Below are 17,940 nucleotides of genomic sequence, written 5' to 3'. Positions count from 1 at the left end.
TCATTTTGCCTTCCTCAAACAGCGAAGTTTACAAGACATCAGCGAACGACGTTCAATCGGCCATTCAAGCATGCTTTACGCCACTGCCAAAAGCACCGTGCTAAGAATAAACGTCTGCTAACATTTAAAACCGTCTGGCAAAGATAGTTGCCTTCCAAATGCAGCATCATTACGTGCCCCAAAGCCCTTAACGAGCCAGAGTCACGCGTTTGGGCGTGAGAAGGGGACCATGCTCGCCAGTCTCATTTTAGTTCTCCTTTCGGGTCTCCCAGTCCCGACTCTACCACCAGGGATTGAGCTAAGCTGTAACCTCTCGCCTTGTTCCGAGTGATTCAGTAGTGCAGCACTGATGGGATTTCACGGTGCAAAGTCGCTGGCTGAAATGTAGGCATTATAGGCACTTTTAATAGGAAATGACGTCAACATGAGGAGAAGGAAATCCCGACGCTGGAGACATTACCGTACGGGTACTTGAAATGCATTGCGGTCGGAGGTAAGTCCCGTTTTTTAATGTGTTGATAAATAGATAGGATTTGAAAAAGATTCATCGGATAGAAAGTCAACCCATCAATAAATCGATCACAATCGCTTGCAACTTTGATTGGTTCGGATGTTTTGTTAGCGATTTGGAACTCAGACAAACAGTAGAAGTAAGAACATGGATAGGGGCACGTACACTGACAGGTTGTTCCAAAATTGCCATGCCATTATAACTTCACATTATGAAGCGTGTTAAAGGTGAAAACGCAGTTGCGAGAGATATAATGCATGGTTGTCGAGGTTTTAAGCATTTCCTATCTTGAATGACCCCATAAAGTGTATTTGAGGGAAGGTAGCTTCAATTGAGGTCAACTGCAGTTGGTGTAGTAACTGTAAATTAAGTACGAAACAAAATATCGAGTGTTGATTCAAACACTGCCAAATGGATGGATAGGACGTTGACATATTTGGCTGGCTCTAGATTGTAGTTAAATTCAAGTTCCAAAAGCTAATGCAGCATGTTCTAGAAACCAGCGTAGAAAGTTTGCTTTAAAAAAACGCAATCAACATTCCATCCAGCCTCTAGTTTCAGTTATAAAAACGCAATTAAGCAGATTTTGTGCTATTAAAGGGTTAACCAGATAAAAGAAAACAAAGCTTAGCCTTGCACAAAAAGGAGGCTTAATTGCACAGAAACTTCTTCCCAGAAACTACTTGTCTAGTTTTGACTTGATATAACTATGTAGTATCAGCGCTGCTACTTTTTGCGTTTCGAACGAGCTCCGGTTTCTCTATGGACCGACTGCGTTCCAGTTTCTCCGCTGCCCGGGCACGTACGGTCCAAATGTCTGGGCCATCGTCTGAGGTCACTATCAGCAGCCCGCCTGGTGTGGCGGTGTCGGGCTGACAAATCCGCCGATCGCGACTGGGCTGACCCCGGGGTGCCGAGCCGCACTTCCCGTCCATCTACCGCCGGCGATAACACTCAGGAGCGGCAGACCGGCGGCCCTCTGACGTCAGAGGAACGTACGACCATTGCAGATGACGAGAAACTGCAGCCCGAGGCTGTCACATCTGCATACCTGTTCCATTCGGCAGGAGCGGCCGTCCGGAGACCAGATGCAGAGACAAGGTCGGTACTTATAGAACAGGAAGAGATTCCGCACAAAAATAAAGCACTACCAAATTGCGACATATTTCACAGGCTTTTTAAGCTCCCAAAGACACGACGAAACCATGCCCTTGTGAAGGCAGTGTGAAAACCTCTTCCGCAAAGCCCCGTCAATGTTTCGCATCGTTCTGATTTACCGCTCCCATAGCCTATCACCCTCCACTTTGCATAACCCATTTATCCCTGACCCACTCGTGTCGTACGAGACAGCTTCACACACCCCGAGGAACAGTCAAGCTATCGGCTTTTACCGACGCCCCCCCCCCCCCCCCGTGGAACAGTCTAGCTATCGGCTGCTTCAGACAACGGCTCGTTGGTGTCAACACCAGCTATCGGCGTAGCTGAGGAACGGCCGGTGATTTTTGTCCGGGCGCGGAGAGCGGCGGCGGAGCGACAGCGAATCGGTCAGACGGGAGACGTTTTTGTCAGGGCGGTACGATCGGAGACGCCCCGACGTCGCTGGGAACGGGGAAGACGGAGCATGTAGGAAGCCAGCGAAATGGGACCACATATCGTGGGCAGAAGCGATCCCATGTAGTGCGATAGGAGAAGTATGTCGATGGGTGGCCAGTATACTCACAATGCTTGTGTGGAGACGAATCCAAAGCGAAAATCTTCAATGTAAATCACTTGCTGCCAAGAGTCATGCAGCACGGCTGACCTTACTTCTAAACTTCATACTACTGTGAACTGTCTATGTTGTTGCTACTGCTACTGATGCTACTTAACCATGTTCTCGCCATCGCGTGTTCCAAAATATCCATCCAGAAGTGAACAGCTCCCCCACTTCCCATCCAACCGCACAACGCCACCGCCTCCCCACACCCCATGCAACTCACTTGTCCGAGTTGAGTGCCTCCTGCGCCTCGTTGCTCCAGCGTTTGACAACATCGGGGGAGGAGCGCATCAGGTGCAGGGCGGACACGAGCGCGGCGCTGCTGACGCTTGACGAGCGGTCCACGATGGCCTGCTTCATGTAGCGCTCGATGGCCTGCAGCATGGTGGTCTGCGGTGGAGAGAGAGGAAGAGGTCAGAGAGAGGGCGAGAGAGAGGTTAGAGAGGGGTGGATGGAGAGTCGACCAGCGACGGACGGGAGGTAGTGCTAGCTAGACCGCTGGGAGAATATGAGAGCGAGTGAGAGATGGATGAGTAAGCCAGCCAATTCGAAGGCAAGTGGCGGACGGTGACCAGAGACGGATAGGGGGCCAGACAACTTCCAGAGGGCAGCACTGACCGGTGTTCTGAAGGAAAATACCGCAAAGCACGCTACCCAGATACTGACAGCTTGGGCAACGGATTAAATAAGGTACAACTAGGCGTTAAACGGACTCCTGCTGATACAATATTTAGCATGCCTCCGCTCGACACGATCACAGTTCATTAAGGCACCAGCGATTGTCCGCCCAAAGCATGTGATCACCAAATCATCCTGGCAGGCTCGCATCACACCATATTCTGCTACGTCTCTATGTCTTAGTGTGTGACGTACGTCAGTGATGCAGCAAAGCGCCCGGATGGCGGCCGCCCGGTACAGATCCTCCTTGCCCGTCATGTCCTTGGTCAGCGATGACGTCACAATGATGACGTCATCGGCCACACCGGCCAGCTCCTTGATGCCCAGGTAGACGAGCCGGCGGAGGGTCACATCCTTGGACTGGAACAACTTGGTCATGGCGAAAAACGCCTCGGTGGCCTCGGTGGAGCCGAGCTGCTCGCCCTGTCGGTCACAGCGACGCGCGGATTAGTCAGGTAACGGTACAGAAGGATGCTGGTTGGTCAGACAACTGCACAGAAGGATGCTGACTGGTCAGGTAACAGCACACAAGGATGCTCACTGGTCAGGTAACAGCACACAAGGATGCTCACTGGTCAGACAACTGCACAGAAGGATGCTGACTGGTCAGACAACTGCACAGAAGGATGCTGACTGGTCAGGTAACAGCACACAAGGATGCTCACTGGTCAGGTAACAGCACACAAGGATACTGACTGGTCAGGTAACAGCACACAAGGATGCTCACTGGTCAGGTAACAGCACACACAGATACTGATTGGTCAGACAATGGTATCAGAACATTGACTGGTCAGAGATAAGTCACACCAGAATTGACTGGGCAGGGAAGTCACTACGTGAAATAGAAACATGCAGAGTATAAATGGTTCTAATCAAGACAGACGACTTGACATGGGCGATTGGCCACTGACATCAAGGAACAAATGAGAAACAGTCATGCTGAGAACCAACACAAAAGCAAAACAATGAAACAGATGGGCACAATAAAGAATGTAAGTTAAGTAATAAGCATCAACATCATAGTAAACATTTTGGTTAGCCAGCATCCACTCCATATCTACTTTAAATATCAACCCATTTGACTTGACAGCAACATTCACCTACTTACTTGATTGAGCATGTAGAGAATTTTGCTCAAAATGTGGATGCATTTCCGCGGGTTCACAGGCGTTTCGTTGAAAGTACGAGCTTCCTGGAGGACTGACGTCTTCTCGAGATTAGAGAAAGGGTTTCCGCTTCCTGCAAACAGTAGCAAAGAAATTTTAGTGGTGTAACATATATAGAATCACCAAATTTCCAGGATAGGTGAACCAATAAGAAATCTCCCCTATGCAAATTTGGTGACTGTACATCACTGATCACTGAAATCTGTACATCACTGGTGACTGTATATCAATATTTAGAGGGGTTCAAGGTGTATACTGCAAAAATGTTGATCGGTTTCTCAGTGCCACCGTGTTTTACACCACCTGCAAAAAGTCTTTGAAATGTATGGCCAGGGCTGCAGAGCCAGATTCTGAGTCAGAAATGGTCAAAGTCGATAACTCTGACCCCAGCCAGAGTTGGAGTCAATTTTGGAAACAACAGATGGGGTCAGTCACAAGTGAAGATGAAAAATAACTAACTACCTACAAGAAAATATAATAAGTGAATGGGGACTTTACTTCACAAGGAATTGTTCGGGTCCAAGCTTTCATATGGTAATTACAAAACATCATCAGTGATTTGTTATCTGGTTCGGGGGTATCGGTGGCAAAATTGCGAACGATACCCCAGAGCTTTAGTAAGATTCGCTGACAAAGTTTTGTAAATACAATTTGAAAGCTCTGACCCAAACGATTTCTTGTGGAGTTAGGTCTTCATTCATTTATCACCTCAACAAACTCTAAATCATGTCCTTAAGAGTACAAGAAAATGAGCGGAACCTGACTAGACCAATATAGCAATTACAATGAGTTGTACCAGACTGGAATAAATACACGTATGCCGAATATGTCCGGCGTAGTGGCGGGATTGGGCCGAAAATTTCAGTGCACGCCCGGCGTAGCTTCGCATGCGCCGAATTCAGCGCATGGCGGCCGCTGAATTTGTCGGTGCACGGCGGCCGCATAATTTTTCGACGAGTGATGGTTACCAAAATTTTCGACACGCTAGCCAATCTAGCAGCAGATTCGCCCTGCGGGTGGCTCTGGAGAGGGTTCGGGACAAGCCGTCCCCCACCCCTGTTGTCGCGCGCTCAGACTCACGAGCCGCCTTGAGTCAACTGAGCGGATGAGCGGCGGCCCAGGCGAGGCCTTCACCCTCGGCGCGGAGATAGGTATGGAATATCTTGTTAAACATTGCCGGGCGTCGCGAAGTAATCCTGCAGTGGGTTCCTGCCCACTGCAGAATTGGGGGGAATGAGAGCGCAGACGACCTGATGAAACAAGCAGCCGCCCTGCCCTCGGACGCCCACTCGCTGACCCGGGTGGTTCGTGAGTCGTGACCATCGCACCTTTATATTAGTTTTGAGTTAAGATAGCCAAAATGGGGTCCCTGGCTTGCACTTACCGGTTTGCGCACTCACAAGATCAAGAAATGCCTCAAATCGAAAATATATATAATTCCAAAGTTGCAGCACTTTTATTCAGAGGGGCTAATGCATTAGAATGCCCCCTCTGAATGTGTGACGTCAGTGCAGATCTAACGTTTTAAATCTTTTACTTAAATGTTTGGTAGCACGCAGTGGTAATGCTGCTTTGCGTGCCACAAGTGCCACACTTTCAGCTGACAAATTATTCCTTGAATATGGATGACTTGCATATTATATTTGTTATTTAATGCAGCTAGTGAACTAATGAGAAATACAGAAAACACATGCATACCATGAGCCCACTTTTTGCTGTTCATATTTCTATTTTTGTAACTGGGGCCTTCACAAGGTGTCAAGCCAGTTAGCTAAATGGCAGTGTCAACACCATTGGGGTAACCATGGTACATTGCACATTAATCACCCTGGATGAATCGCCAGGGACAGGTAGGTACCTCATAGGGTTCTTGTATTGGTGTGACATGCTTTTTGTTCTAGTCTTGCATTGTGTATTTCTCGTTTTGTTTCCATACTACTGAGACGGAAGGCTTGTGGCTCACACCAATAATTGAGGTCAATGCAGCTTTCAATTGGTCACTTGTGCGGGCTGGGTGCATATTTTTTGTACTCTCAGCCGGCTTCGGTGCGGATTTTCCGACTACGTAGGAGGGATTGTTGCAGATTTTGAACTTGAGCTGGTGCACCTCATTGACCTGCCAGCCATACTTTGCAGTCTGGCTGACTGTGGCCGTCATTGGCACAATTAATACAGCTATGAGAACACAAGCAGCTTGGGCTATGAATTAAAGCCATGAGTTCAAGTTCACGATGATCGCTTTCAAGTCTCAGCTATCATCTGCATCATCATTCGCATGGATGTTTAGGTACAGCTCTCTCGAGATTAAGCGATAGGTTTTGCACTTATACATTTCCGATTATATCTAAGAAACTTATCGATGTACGCCCCATTTTACACAATCATGGCTTGTTATCCAAAAAGTCAATCGCATCTCAACACTTAAAAGCGTAAGACGACTAAGATATAGCCTGAGGTACACTAAATTTTCTAGATGCAAAATCTACCGCTAAAACCCGCGAAACCTGTACCTATTATTCCCCAATTCCGTATGGTGATTATTGCCCGACACAGCGTAGGTACCAGTACAAAAGTAAAGCTTACCGTCTTCCTCGTTCTTTTTGTCCATCATTAAATCTACAAATTCGTAATTGAGTACGATTCAATTAGCAATTACGAGTTCCAAAAATTAATATTGGGCTGGTATAGGCTGGATAGGTTTATATAGCCTTGGGCTGGAAGATGAACTAGATGAAAATGTGTTTATTGTGTATGGCAGGTCGGGCTTTACAAAACATCGACGGGTACGGCGCAGCTAAGACATATGAAATGTTGACGCGCATATTTACGTCTGGACAACGAGTTGCGTTGGGGGCATATTTACGTCTGGACAACGAGTTGCGGGGAAAAGTGCTGATTGTGTTGCAGTTTTAGGAGCCGGTGATTAGGCTGGATTTTTGGGTTACTTTTTCGTTCCGATTCATGTATTTCATAGTGTTTGGCTTTTGAATATTTTAGTTCTTTCAGATAAATATTACTTGCCTTACAACTTTTGTGAAAACGTTTCATTTTTTTTTTTATAAGCCGACGTTCAGAGTCCTAAAAATGCATCAGCACTACAATCATTGTAAACAAACAAATGGAGCACCACTTGGCTCTGTTCCAAGGCCATTTTTTAGTTTATCTGGCGGTTTTCTTGCTCTTGTACGTCGTTTTGTTGGATGTTTTGAACCCCTTAAGATTGACTTATATCATATTTAAGAAGCATGTTGACTGAAAACAATCTGAAGTATCCAGGAGGCTGACAGAGGTCCTGATTACTGAGCAATATCAATATCAAGTTGAACAAGTTATGAAATTTTGGTTGATAAACGCAAGTTGATCGGGCTCATATATCAGCAAGAAAAAATAAAATTATAAGAGCTTATTGTCCAAAAACAAGCTATAATATTGCAGACCTTGGAGCAATACTGAAGAGCACGCTGAGCAGGATCATGCCAGAAAATGTTGAATCGATGAGTGCATATTGATGTATTGGTATGAATATTGAATGATAACTTACAACAGCAAGATAAATTAGTGCTAACTATCAAGTTAAAATCTAGAATGAATGGACTTGGGCAGTTTTACTATGCTTAGATGCTATGCAGATTGTAATGTGCATCAGGTACTCAGTGTCTGGCAAATGAAACATGTGATCATTCCATTGCTACTGGAGGAGAAAGCTTGGATCACTAAATCCACTTTATGTTGATTTTGATGTTAATCATCATCACTGTATTTCTTGAAAAAAGGATTGTAGTAAAATTGTTAATGTGACAATCCATGCAACGATGTGATCATATTATGTGTTCATAGTCATTCGTGATAGTCATTATTGGTCCAATATACAATGGCAAAGCTCTCAGTCTCAGTGTTTCTTCCTGTGGATGGCCAGCAGTGACTCAGAGCTTAGAAGTATTAGTTTTCTTCACAGGGCTGGGATAAAAAGTACTGAGGGTAATCTTCCACCAAGGAACTCTACTTTGACATGGTATGAGATGTAGGCACAAGTAGGTAGGTGCTCAGTTCCTATAGTCAGTAGTTGTGTATGTTTAGTCGGGTTAGCTTAGATCAGATTGTTAGTTTTTTAATTTGCCAAATGTCCATAAAAATGTGACCTGAGCAATGAGCATACCTGAACCTGACTAACATGACAGCTGACCTAACCTCAATCATCACACATATTTGCAGCCTACCCAAGACCTGCATGGCAGTAGCACCCAGTTATAGGTAGGTACTCACTACTCACCCTAACTCAATCTTACCTGCTAACCTTCAACTTGCCAAAAGTTAGCTCACATTGCCAAGCTGTGTCCAGGGAAACAGTCAACTGAGGAACTGGCTCATTGGGTGGCTGGTGTGAGTCTGTGCATTTAAAGTGTTTCTTCTCTGAAGCTGCTCTGCACTGCTGTATGTCATGTTAGATGCTCAGAAAATGTGGGGAATGATTACTAAGCTACTTTAGTGCTTTGTTAATGCTCGAGACATGAACAAGTACAGATCCTGCAGGGTACAGCTATGAGTTAGGTGCTAGGTGAGTATGTTATGTGAATGTGCTGTTCCCTGTTTGACCGTAAGTATACAAACAAGCACAGGGTCACAGTTATATTCAATCTCCACATAAACATATGTACAACAAAAACAGCCATATAGCCTAACTCCGAACACACCACAGATAACTTAAGCCTTTGAAGGCACAAAAATGTTTTGATTAACAGGACAGGTTTACAATATATCCTCTGTCCTTGGGGGATCTTGCTGCCAAGTTGAGCTATGATGACTGAACTTCAGGATTGATCAATCTTTTGTTAGCCACTGCTTATATACGAGAAAGACCAAATGCTTGTTTGTTTTGATTTACAGGACATGTATACAATAAATCCTCTGTCCTTGGGGGATCTTGCTGCCAAGTTGAGGTACGATGACTGAACTTCAGGATTGATCAACCTTTTCTTAGCCACTGCTTATAAACGAGAAAGACCAAATGCTTGTTTGTAAACTGCGTTGAAAATTTAATGATCCACCTTCAATTCTGACATGAAGGCACAAATGGAATAGTTCCCTCTCCTTTTGGAATACACAAAGCAAAATATTTAATAAATTTTAGTGGATGGACAAGAGCAATTAGCATAGCTTTCCCTCAAGTTAGGTAACTTCGGGCACTCTGTTGATGAATTACACTGACGCTTATTCGCTTCATATTTTGTAACAAACGCGCTAAAACTGCAATATAACAGCACTATATGCTTCTTGACAAAATGCAATAGTATTAGAAATTTAGCCCTGATGGCATTCATTCTTGTAAGAAACGTAACTACAAAATATTTTGTAGTAACTATTAAATTCCGGCCGAAAACAGTGCACGGTTTAAAAAAGAATCATTCCAATGACGGTCCATTCTTGCGGTCCTGAAATCGCCACTATTTCCGGCCTCTCCAACGCAACTCGTTGTCCAGACGTAAATATGCGCGTTGGGGAGGCCGGAAATAGTGGCGATTTCAGGACCGCAATAATGGACCGTCATTTGAATGATTCTTTTTTTAAACGTGCACTGTTTTTAGCCGAAATTTAGTTCTTACTACAAAATATTTTGTTATTAGATTTTGGCCGAGAATGAGTACCATCAGGGCCAAGTTTTTACTATTATTGTATTTTGTCCAGAAGCATATAGTGCTGTTTTATTGCAGTTTATGCGCGTTTGTTACAAAATATGAAGCGAACCTGCAAAAAAGTTCCAAGATAACGTTGATGCATATCGCAAAATATCATATTGACCTGACCTCAAGTTCATCCGTTCCTTCCATGATTGACTAGACAGATTTCAATTTACACATTTCAATTTTATCTTGGATCAGAGAAGAGGAGAGAGAAGTGGGAGCTATTTTATTTGTGCCTTCATGTCGAATTGAAGATGGATCATTACATTTTCAAGGCGTTGATCAACCAAACATTTCATTGATTTAGTCTTTCTCGTACATAAGCAGTGGCTAAGAAGAAAAAGTTAATCATAATACCTGAAGTTTAGTCATCTTACTTCAACTCAAACTTTGCAGCAAGATCCCCAAGGACAGAGGATATATTGTATACCCATCCTGTAAATCAGAGCATTTTTGTGCTTGCAAAGGCTTAAGTTATCTCAATTTGTTGTGTGCTCGGAGTGAGGCTATGGGCATTTTGTTGTATGATTATGCGGAGATTGAATATAATTGTGACCCTGTGATTGTTTGTATATTTACTACAGTCAAACAGCATATTCAAATAACATACTCACCTAGCTCATAGCTGTACCCCGCAGGATTTGTACTTATTGATGTCTCATGTCTCGAGCATGAATAAAGCACTAAACTAGCTGAGTTATCATTTCCCACATTTTTCTGAGCATCTAACATGGCATACAGCAGTGCAGAGCAGCTTCAGAGAAGAAACACTTTAAATGCACAGACTCTCACCAGCCACCCAATGAGCTAGTTCCTCATTTGGCTGTTTCCCTGGACCCTGGATGCAGCTTGGCAAGATGAGCTTACTGTTGGGAAGTTGAAGGTTAGCAGGTAAGATTGAGTTAGGGTGAGTACCTACCTATAACTGGGTGCTACTGCTATGCAGGTCTTGGCTAGGTTGCAAATATGTATGATGATTGAGGTTATGTCAGCTGTCGGGTTAGTCAGGTATGCACACTGTTCAGGTCACATTTCTATGGACACTGGCCACTGGGGCAAATTAAAACCTAATATAACCTAACCCAACTAAACCTACACAATTACTGACTACAGGAACAAAGCACCTACCTACTTGTGCCTGCATCTCGTACCATGTCAAAGCAGTGGCGGATCCAGGGGGGCAGAATGGGCATTTGCCCCCCCCCCAAACGGCATAATTTTAACATTACGCCTATGGACGATGCATGGAAAGAATTGATAAATTGTTATGGTTTGCCCCCCCCCCTCAAAACTCTGAGCTGGATCCGCCTCTGTGTCAAAGTAAAGTTCCTTGGTGGAAGATTACCCTCAGTACTTTTTATCCCAGCCCTGTGAAGAAAACTAATACTTCTAAGTTCTGAGTCACTGCTGGCCATCCACAGAAGAAAAAAAATGCTGAGAGCTTTCAGCTTTGCCATTGTATATTGGACCAACAATCACTATCACAAATGACTAATGAACACATATGATAACATCGTTCCATGGATTGTCACATTGACAATTTTACTACAATCCTTTTTCCAAGAAATACAGTAATGATTAACATCAAAATCAACATAAAGTGGATTTAGTGATCCAAGCTTTCTCCTCCAGTAGCAATGGAATGATCGCATGTTTCATTTGCCAGACACTGAGTACCTGATGCACATTACCGTCTGCATAGCATCTAATCATAGTAAAGCTGCCCGAGTCCATTCATTCTAGATTTTTCACTTGATAGTTAGCACTAACTTATCTTGTAAGTTATCATTCAATAATATGCACTCATCAGTCAACATTTTCTGGCATGATACTGCTCAGCGTGCTCTTCAGTATTGATTCAAGATCTCAATCTGCAAAATTATAGCTTGTTTTCGGCCAATAATGATGAGCTCTTTTAATTTTACTTTTTCTTGCTGAATATGAGCCCGATCAACTTGCGTTTATCAACCAAAATTTCATAACTTCCAAGTTCAACTTGATATTGTTATTGCTAATGCTCAGGGTCAGGACCTCTGTCTGCTGTCAGGCTTCTTGATACTTGGGGTTGTTTTCAGTCAACATGCTTCTTAAATATGATATACGTCAATGTTAAGGGATTCAAAACATCCAACAAAACGACGTACGGAACAGAGCCAAGCGGTGCTCCATTTGTTTGTTTACAATTATTGTAGTGCTGATGTATTTTTAGGACTCTGACGGTCGGCTTATAAAAAATGAAACGTTTTTACAAAAGTTGTAGTGCAACTAATTTTTATCTGAAAGAACTAAAATATTCAAAAGCCAAACACTATGCAATACATGAATCGGAACGAAAAAGTAACCCAAAAATCCAGCCTAATCACCGGCTCCTAAAACCGCGACAAAGTCAGCACTTTTCCCCGCAACTCGTTGTCCAGACGTAAATATGCTGTTGACGCGTCAAAAAAGATACCAAATAAGTATTTCTTCGCTTCATGAGTAAAAAGCATTGAGTAAAAGCATTATTTTATTATTTCTAGTTAGAGTGCATTGCAGTCAAAGCATTTCAAATCTCTTTTTTTAACTTTATGTTTCAAAACGCGGTCAAAGATCAAACTACTTCCGTCATTCAATGGGACATCTATAAAATAAGTGCCCTATACTTTTTAAAATAAAGTTTTCCTTCGCTAGAAATTCTTAAATGCTTCCAATTATAAACTTACTTTTGTGATTTGTATGACATCATAGGTAAATAATTAGTACAGATTACAATTACCTTACCTTACCTTACCTTACGGTATACGGGTTGTGGGAGGCCAATTTGGCCTGTGGGGCCCGGTCTCAGCGAGCTCCCAGTGCTTATCGACAGTCAGCCTCAGGTTGGACAATTGAAAACAAAATAATTGTACAAAGTTAGATAGGTTTATCAAAACTTCCGAATGCTATAAAAAATGTTGTTCATCATCTGTTTTTCTCAGAAACACCCAAAAATTTATGTTTAGTCATTTTGAGAACATTCACAATTTATTTCTAATGACGTCATGCAAAGCTACAAAGTAGATAAAGTTGAATTTTATGCAACCATATGCCGATAGCCGCCATATTGTTTCTGTTTCTATACCGGCGTTCTCCTTGGATGTTCTATTTATTCCTTGCATTTTTCTCCCCGTCGTCCGTTCGCCGTCTGTAGCCGCCGTTCTTCTATGTACCCTGAGGTAGGTTGCTTTGGTCGGTCACGGACACCACGCGCGTTTTTTTTTTTCCGCGAAGCTCTAGCTCGATAATGATCAGAGGCCAATCGGTAAGGGGTCCCTTCCGGCTTCCCCCGGCCCCCATTACGTTCGCGGCTAGCAAAACACCAATACGGGCGAGGGTTAAATTACTTTTCAAGTGACAACTGTCCATCAGATGCACACTGCACAGAATGTTGACCTGGCAGTTTATTATCATGTTCTACTTTTTCAGCTGTGTAAACCCTAAACAGCAACGATGGCCACCCGCAACTGGAATCTGGAGTGCAAGGTATATGTTGGAAATCTTGGCAACAGTGCTGCCAAGAATGAGATTGAAGATGCCTTCAGCAAGTACGGGAATCTGCGCAACGTGTGGATTGCGCGCAACCCTCCCGGCTTTGCATTTGTGGAGTTTGAGGACCCACGGGATGCTGAGGACGCAGTGCGAGGACTGGACGGAACGTGAGTGCCTGACTGTCATATATGTTATTGTTGTGACTTCATGTACCATGTGGGTTATATGAATCTGGGGACAAAGCTGATAAGGCTTTCAGCTTTGCGAATTTATACAGCTCTGCTTCTTTTAGTTTTGTATATTGTATGAAATGTGTGTAACGATTTTGAGTTCTCATTTATGTATGTGTATAATCTATCATCTCTGGCCTTCTCCAGTCGGCTGTGCGGCGAGCGGGTCCGTGTGGAGATGTCTTCCGGCAAGAGCCGCAGCCGCGGCGGTATGCGCGGCGGCGGCGGCGGCTACGGCGGTGGTGGTTTCGGTGGCAGGAGGTGAGTGTGTACAGAGCTGGCTGCCGTCGGTCGGTCCGTGTATGGCGTGTGTGGACGGGAGAGAGACGAGAGCTGGTTACTGAGACACTGAGAGAGTAGTGTGAGAGTGTGGGACCTGGCCGAGCCGTCTCAAGTGTGTCGCTGTGCTGTGTTGAGGACGTGGTGCCGGCTGAAAGTCTGACGCCACGTTGCCGTCTTACAGATTTCCATCACACCACCACCCCTTGCCTCCGTCCATCACACTTCACGGCCTAGCGTGGGTCACGTGACGCGGTCAGGTGACCCCTGACCCGCGACGTGACCCGGCCCATCAAGGGACTCTCGGCTCACCCCCATCTTGCGTCTCACACATCGCCTCTTCGCGTCGTGTCACTCGTTTGCGTTAATGGCCGCATTAGCTACGTACTTGCTTCGTGGGCCCACCATTCTCCGCTCCTCTGCGCTTCGCTCCCTCCGCTTATGTCGAAGCAAGTAAGTGAGCACACCACCAGCGACGTAGATGGGATGCTCAGCTCAAAGCACTTGGAACTTGTTTCTGATTTTGAGGCATTGACTGCCTGATATGAATGATAAACGTCATGTTTTTTATGTTGTTGAGAGCTCGTGACAAAGCAGAGTGTTTTCATTGCAAGCATTCGGCATGGACGGAGCATAACTTGACCAATTACTTTTCCTGGCAGGGTTTATATGACGTTGAGGAGCTGGATATAACTGTCGAAACTGTGTGTTTCGTTAACTTTCCGCCCTTTCAGAGATATCGGTGCCTTTTCCGTTCATGGGATGGGGCCCGGTGCCAGGAGGCAGACTCTGGTTCCATGCTAACACGGTCAGTGAGCCAGTGCTCCGGTCGATACCGGAGCCGTGTGTGTATGTCTATGTGCGCCGTCTGACACTGTGCCGTGTGCGTGTGTTGGTGCAGGTCGCCGGGCCGTCGCTCCATCTCGCCGCGGCGCCGGTCACGCAGCCGCAGCCCGCGTGGTTCGCCCGTCTACGACCGCTACAGGAGGTGAGTGACGCCGGCCGACCGGGGCGCGGCGGACGAGAATGGCTTGGTTACGGGGTAGTCCGCACAGTGTCCCAAAATTGTGTTTTGGCTTGGGTGTCAGAGGGAAAATTCCTCTCCAAAAAGGGGGATAAGAGTGGAAAATTCCCCAGTCAGATAAGGCCCAAAATGAGTGGAAAAGAGATCAATGGCATACATTTCTATTTAATGAGGTAAAATGTACCTAATATGTAAAATGACCAATGCAAATGCTTATTCTCAGTAAAGCTGAAGTGGAAAATTGCTCTTAGATATTAGAGATGAGAGTGCAAAATGATTTTTATTTGGATGTCGTTTCCCACCCAAATCGAAATGTTTTGGGACACTGAGTCCGCGTGGGGTGATTGTCCGGTGGTGGTGCTGGGGAGACACAGGATTTCGTGGCTCACCCGTGTCCGTACCTGTGGTGCTCCTGCTTGTGAGACAACTGTGACTTGGCTGCTGTGGGTGTTTTGGAGTTGGCGATGCGTTAGGCGGTGGAATCAGCTTGCGTATGCTCTTCTCATATTGTGAAGAATTTGTCAAAGACGGCAAATAGATAACCGTTTCGTGAAGGATGTGGCAGTTGGCATAAACTGTGCGTATGTTTATTTACTACATGCATTTCTTTCTGGGACTATGGCAGATAAGCGTTGCCGCCCACAACCTGCCACCTGCGATGGCGCCGCGAGTCTTCACTTCAGAACCTTGGTACAGATTAGTACATTCTTTGTCGCTCACAAATAAATTTAGAATGCGAACAGTTACTAACAATTCCTGTAGTTTCCAGTTTAGGTGCAACAATTGCACGATTCCTATTCGTCGTTCAAGCTAATGTGTCACATCCCCTTGCCTTGCATGCCTGTAATCATCCCGCCGCGCTTCGTAGGGTGTCTGGAAAGAACAGTTCTTGGGCAGCAACTTCACTGTGTGAATATTGTGGGTGCCCGGGTACGCGCAATTATTGTTTAGTTCTTGCCCATTCGATATTCCGTGACAATAATTTTCTTATCTTGTTCAAATAGAGCGAGGAGTTACGTTAGCTTGACTACTTAGCAATTATGCCACCGCGCCGCTCTGCTCAGGAGTCGGTGTTGTGTGATAGGCAGCTGTGTGTCCCCCTCCCCCCCCCCCCACCTCCTCCCGTGCCCTCTGCCCGTCTCCTCCCTCTGACCGACCCTCCGCCTCTGTCCCCCGGCAGGTCCAGGAGCCGCGACTGAAGAGGTCCGCCGCCACCGACACTGGCCGCTGTTGTCACCGTTTGACGCCCCCGGATGACGCCGGCACCCCCCCCCCTTACCCCCTCCCCAGCGCCGCCCATATCCCCCCCCCCGCTTCTGAAGCGTGTGCGCTCAGAGGCCGGCCACGAGCCCTGCAGAATATCAGCTGTCTATGATCTGGCTGGTGGTGTAATTTGCATGACTGAGGAGTTCAGCTCACGGTAGGGGTTTGTGGCATTCCATATTTCATCTGAGATCGTGACGTCGGTGCATGAACGTCAGAAATACACGTTCAGCGATTTTTATGATGTTTGAAGAAGTTGAATGAATTTAAGTTTGTTGTTTGTGTGCGTTGCCATGACCAGAGATTGCGTCGTAGTGATTTGATTTAAAGAGTTGGTAGAAACGCTTTGGATTACGGTAAGGTGGGGCTATCTCAACAGTACCTATGTAGTGGTTTGGTAAAATTGCCGTAAAATGAAAACCGTTAGATGTTTGTCATTTTCGTTCAGACAATTAGCGTTCGATTCCACAGTAAGCTGAGCAAAATAACAAAACAAACAATTATCAAACGGTTTTCACTTTATAGCGATTTTACTGAACCACTTATGCCTGAAATATCCCCACTTAGGATATTAGTAGTCGACAGCCACACTGGTGCCGGCGTCCGGGCATCGTGGTGACAGATCCGGTAGCGATGGTGTTGCGCAATGCGCATGAGCTGAAAAAAAAGATTGGTGGGCTGCAGGTGGTGATATTTCTTGTCGTGAGACTTGAGTGTTATTCGTTTTCGGGGGCGAAGCTCGGTTTCGGAAAGAACGGCGCCGATTGCCGACTAATCCGACTGATCGTCGATGGAGGCCAAGCCGCGACGCCCTTGGAGCGTACTTTGTGTTAGTTGCTTCCAGCGATAACGGAGCGAGACCGTTTACCTACTGTGAGTTGTCTGTTCTGACCTCCGTTTCTACTTCCTACCAAACGCAATCGTCAATCATGCGCTGTGGGTACCAGTCTATTCAATCGCACACGTGCACACTACACCAGGCTTCCATCAAGACCGGCTCCTTACCGCCGGAAGGGGGTGTCTGTAAGGGGCCAGGACGGCAGCGTGGTTATATACCAGTGCTTAATCCCACCACATGTGGCGAAATTCCCGGCGTCATGTAGGAGGGGGACGCAGCCCCATTGGACCCGGGACAGACTCCCCACAGCGAGACGCGGCACCGCCGGGCCGGGACGGGCGAGGGCTCACCCCCGCCGGATCCGGGAGCGACCCCCCACAGCGAGACGCGGCACTGTCGCCCTGGGGTGACGGGGCCGGCAACCCTGCCGGAGCCGGGACAGACCCACACAGCGAGGCGCTACACCCGCCAGGCCGGGGCGGCGGCGTCCCATCTTCCACCGGCCACCCGACCTCACCGTTGCCTAATCACTGACTACAACAAACACGTGGAACCTTCGCCGGACTGAAAGACGTCCCGTCCCACCTGGGCCCTGTTTCGCGGCACGACGGTACAGTGCGCTGCGCTACGCTGTTTTATTGGTGCGGCGTTTGAGACGAATTCGCCTCGACGCTCCAGCACGTTGCGACTTGCATTCGTGTGCGAGACGTCGGCGGAGGAGGAGCTCGAGTTTAGCTGCGATCTCTCGCGCGTTACTGAGGGTGTTGGAGTTTGGGTTCAGTGGTTTCTATTTTCTGTTTTGTTTGCAAGGCAAGTTCTTTCTTTGAAGTAAGAGGTGATGCAGTGATGGATCGGAGGCGGCCCGTAAAGCGGGTGCGACCTGACGAGTTTTTCTTTGGCGGAGGAGAGTCCAACAACACAGGGTCTTTCTTGAAGGTAAAGTTGTTATCTGATGTTTCATTTAAATCAAAGGGATGGCCTTGGGTTCAGCTCGGAATCAGAGGGATACT

General features: G+C 46.2%; 2 protein-coding genes across 6 annotated transcripts in view; one reads left to right on the top strand and one right to left on the bottom strand.

The window, feature by feature from the left end:
• The window catches only part of LOC122370305 (coatomer subunit gamma-2-like), a 52,415-nt gene extending 45,499 nt beyond the window's left edge, over window positions 1–6,916 (bottom strand). The window contains exons 1-4 of the mRNA XM_043345776.1: window positions 6,695–6,916; window positions 4,054–4,184; window positions 3,141–3,368; window positions 2,491–2,657 (exon numbers count right to left, since the gene is read on the bottom strand). Coding sequence (XP_043201711.1) covers window positions 2,491–2,657; window positions 3,141–3,368; window positions 4,054–4,184; window positions 6,695–6,722 — 554 coding nt within the window. The 5' untranslated portion in view covers window positions 6,723–6,916. The remainder of the gene's footprint in view (window positions 1–2,490; window positions 2,658–3,140; window positions 3,369–4,053; window positions 4,185–6,694) is intronic.
• A 5,945-nt stretch (window positions 6,917–12,861) lies between these two features.
• Window positions 12,862–16,331, top strand: LOC122370315 (RNA-binding protein 1-like). 5 transcript variants are annotated; one of them, XR_006254553.1, is made up of 6 exons: window positions 12,884–12,980; window positions 13,233–13,463; window positions 13,674–13,787; window positions 14,707–14,793; window positions 15,455–15,519; window positions 16,010–16,140. XR_006254553.1 is itself a non-coding variant. In XM_043345795.1 (5 exons), the coding sequence occupies exons 2-5, from the start codon at window positions 13,258–13,260 to the stop codon at window positions 16,202–16,204; spliced, it is 606 nt and encodes a 201-aa protein (XP_043201730.1). In that variant the 5' UTR covers window positions 12,862–12,983; window positions 13,234–13,257; the 3' UTR covers window positions 16,205–16,331. The 5 variants fall into 5 exon arrangements, 4 of the variants coding, with proteins under 4 accessions (XP_043201730.1, XP_043201732.1, XP_043201728.1 ...); XM_043345795.1 differs by lacking the exon at window positions 15,455–15,519 and having other exon boundaries at window positions 12,862–12,983; window positions 13,234–13,463; window positions 14,707–14,792; window positions 16,005–16,331; XM_043345797.1 differs by lacking the exon at window positions 15,455–15,519 and having other exon boundaries at window positions 12,880–12,980.
• Window positions 16,332–17,940: the final 1,609 nt, after the last annotated feature.

This window comes from Amphibalanus amphitrite, unplaced genomic scaffold (assembly GCF_019059575.1).
Source record: "Amphibalanus amphitrite isolate SeventyFive unplaced genomic scaffold, NRLGWU_Aamphi_draft 001121F_arrow, whole genome shotgun sequence".
NCBI lineage: Eukaryota > Metazoa > Arthropoda > Thecostraca > Balanomorpha > Balanidae > Amphibalanus > Amphibalanus amphitrite.
This window is presented reverse-complemented; position numbering and strand designations above follow the sequence as displayed.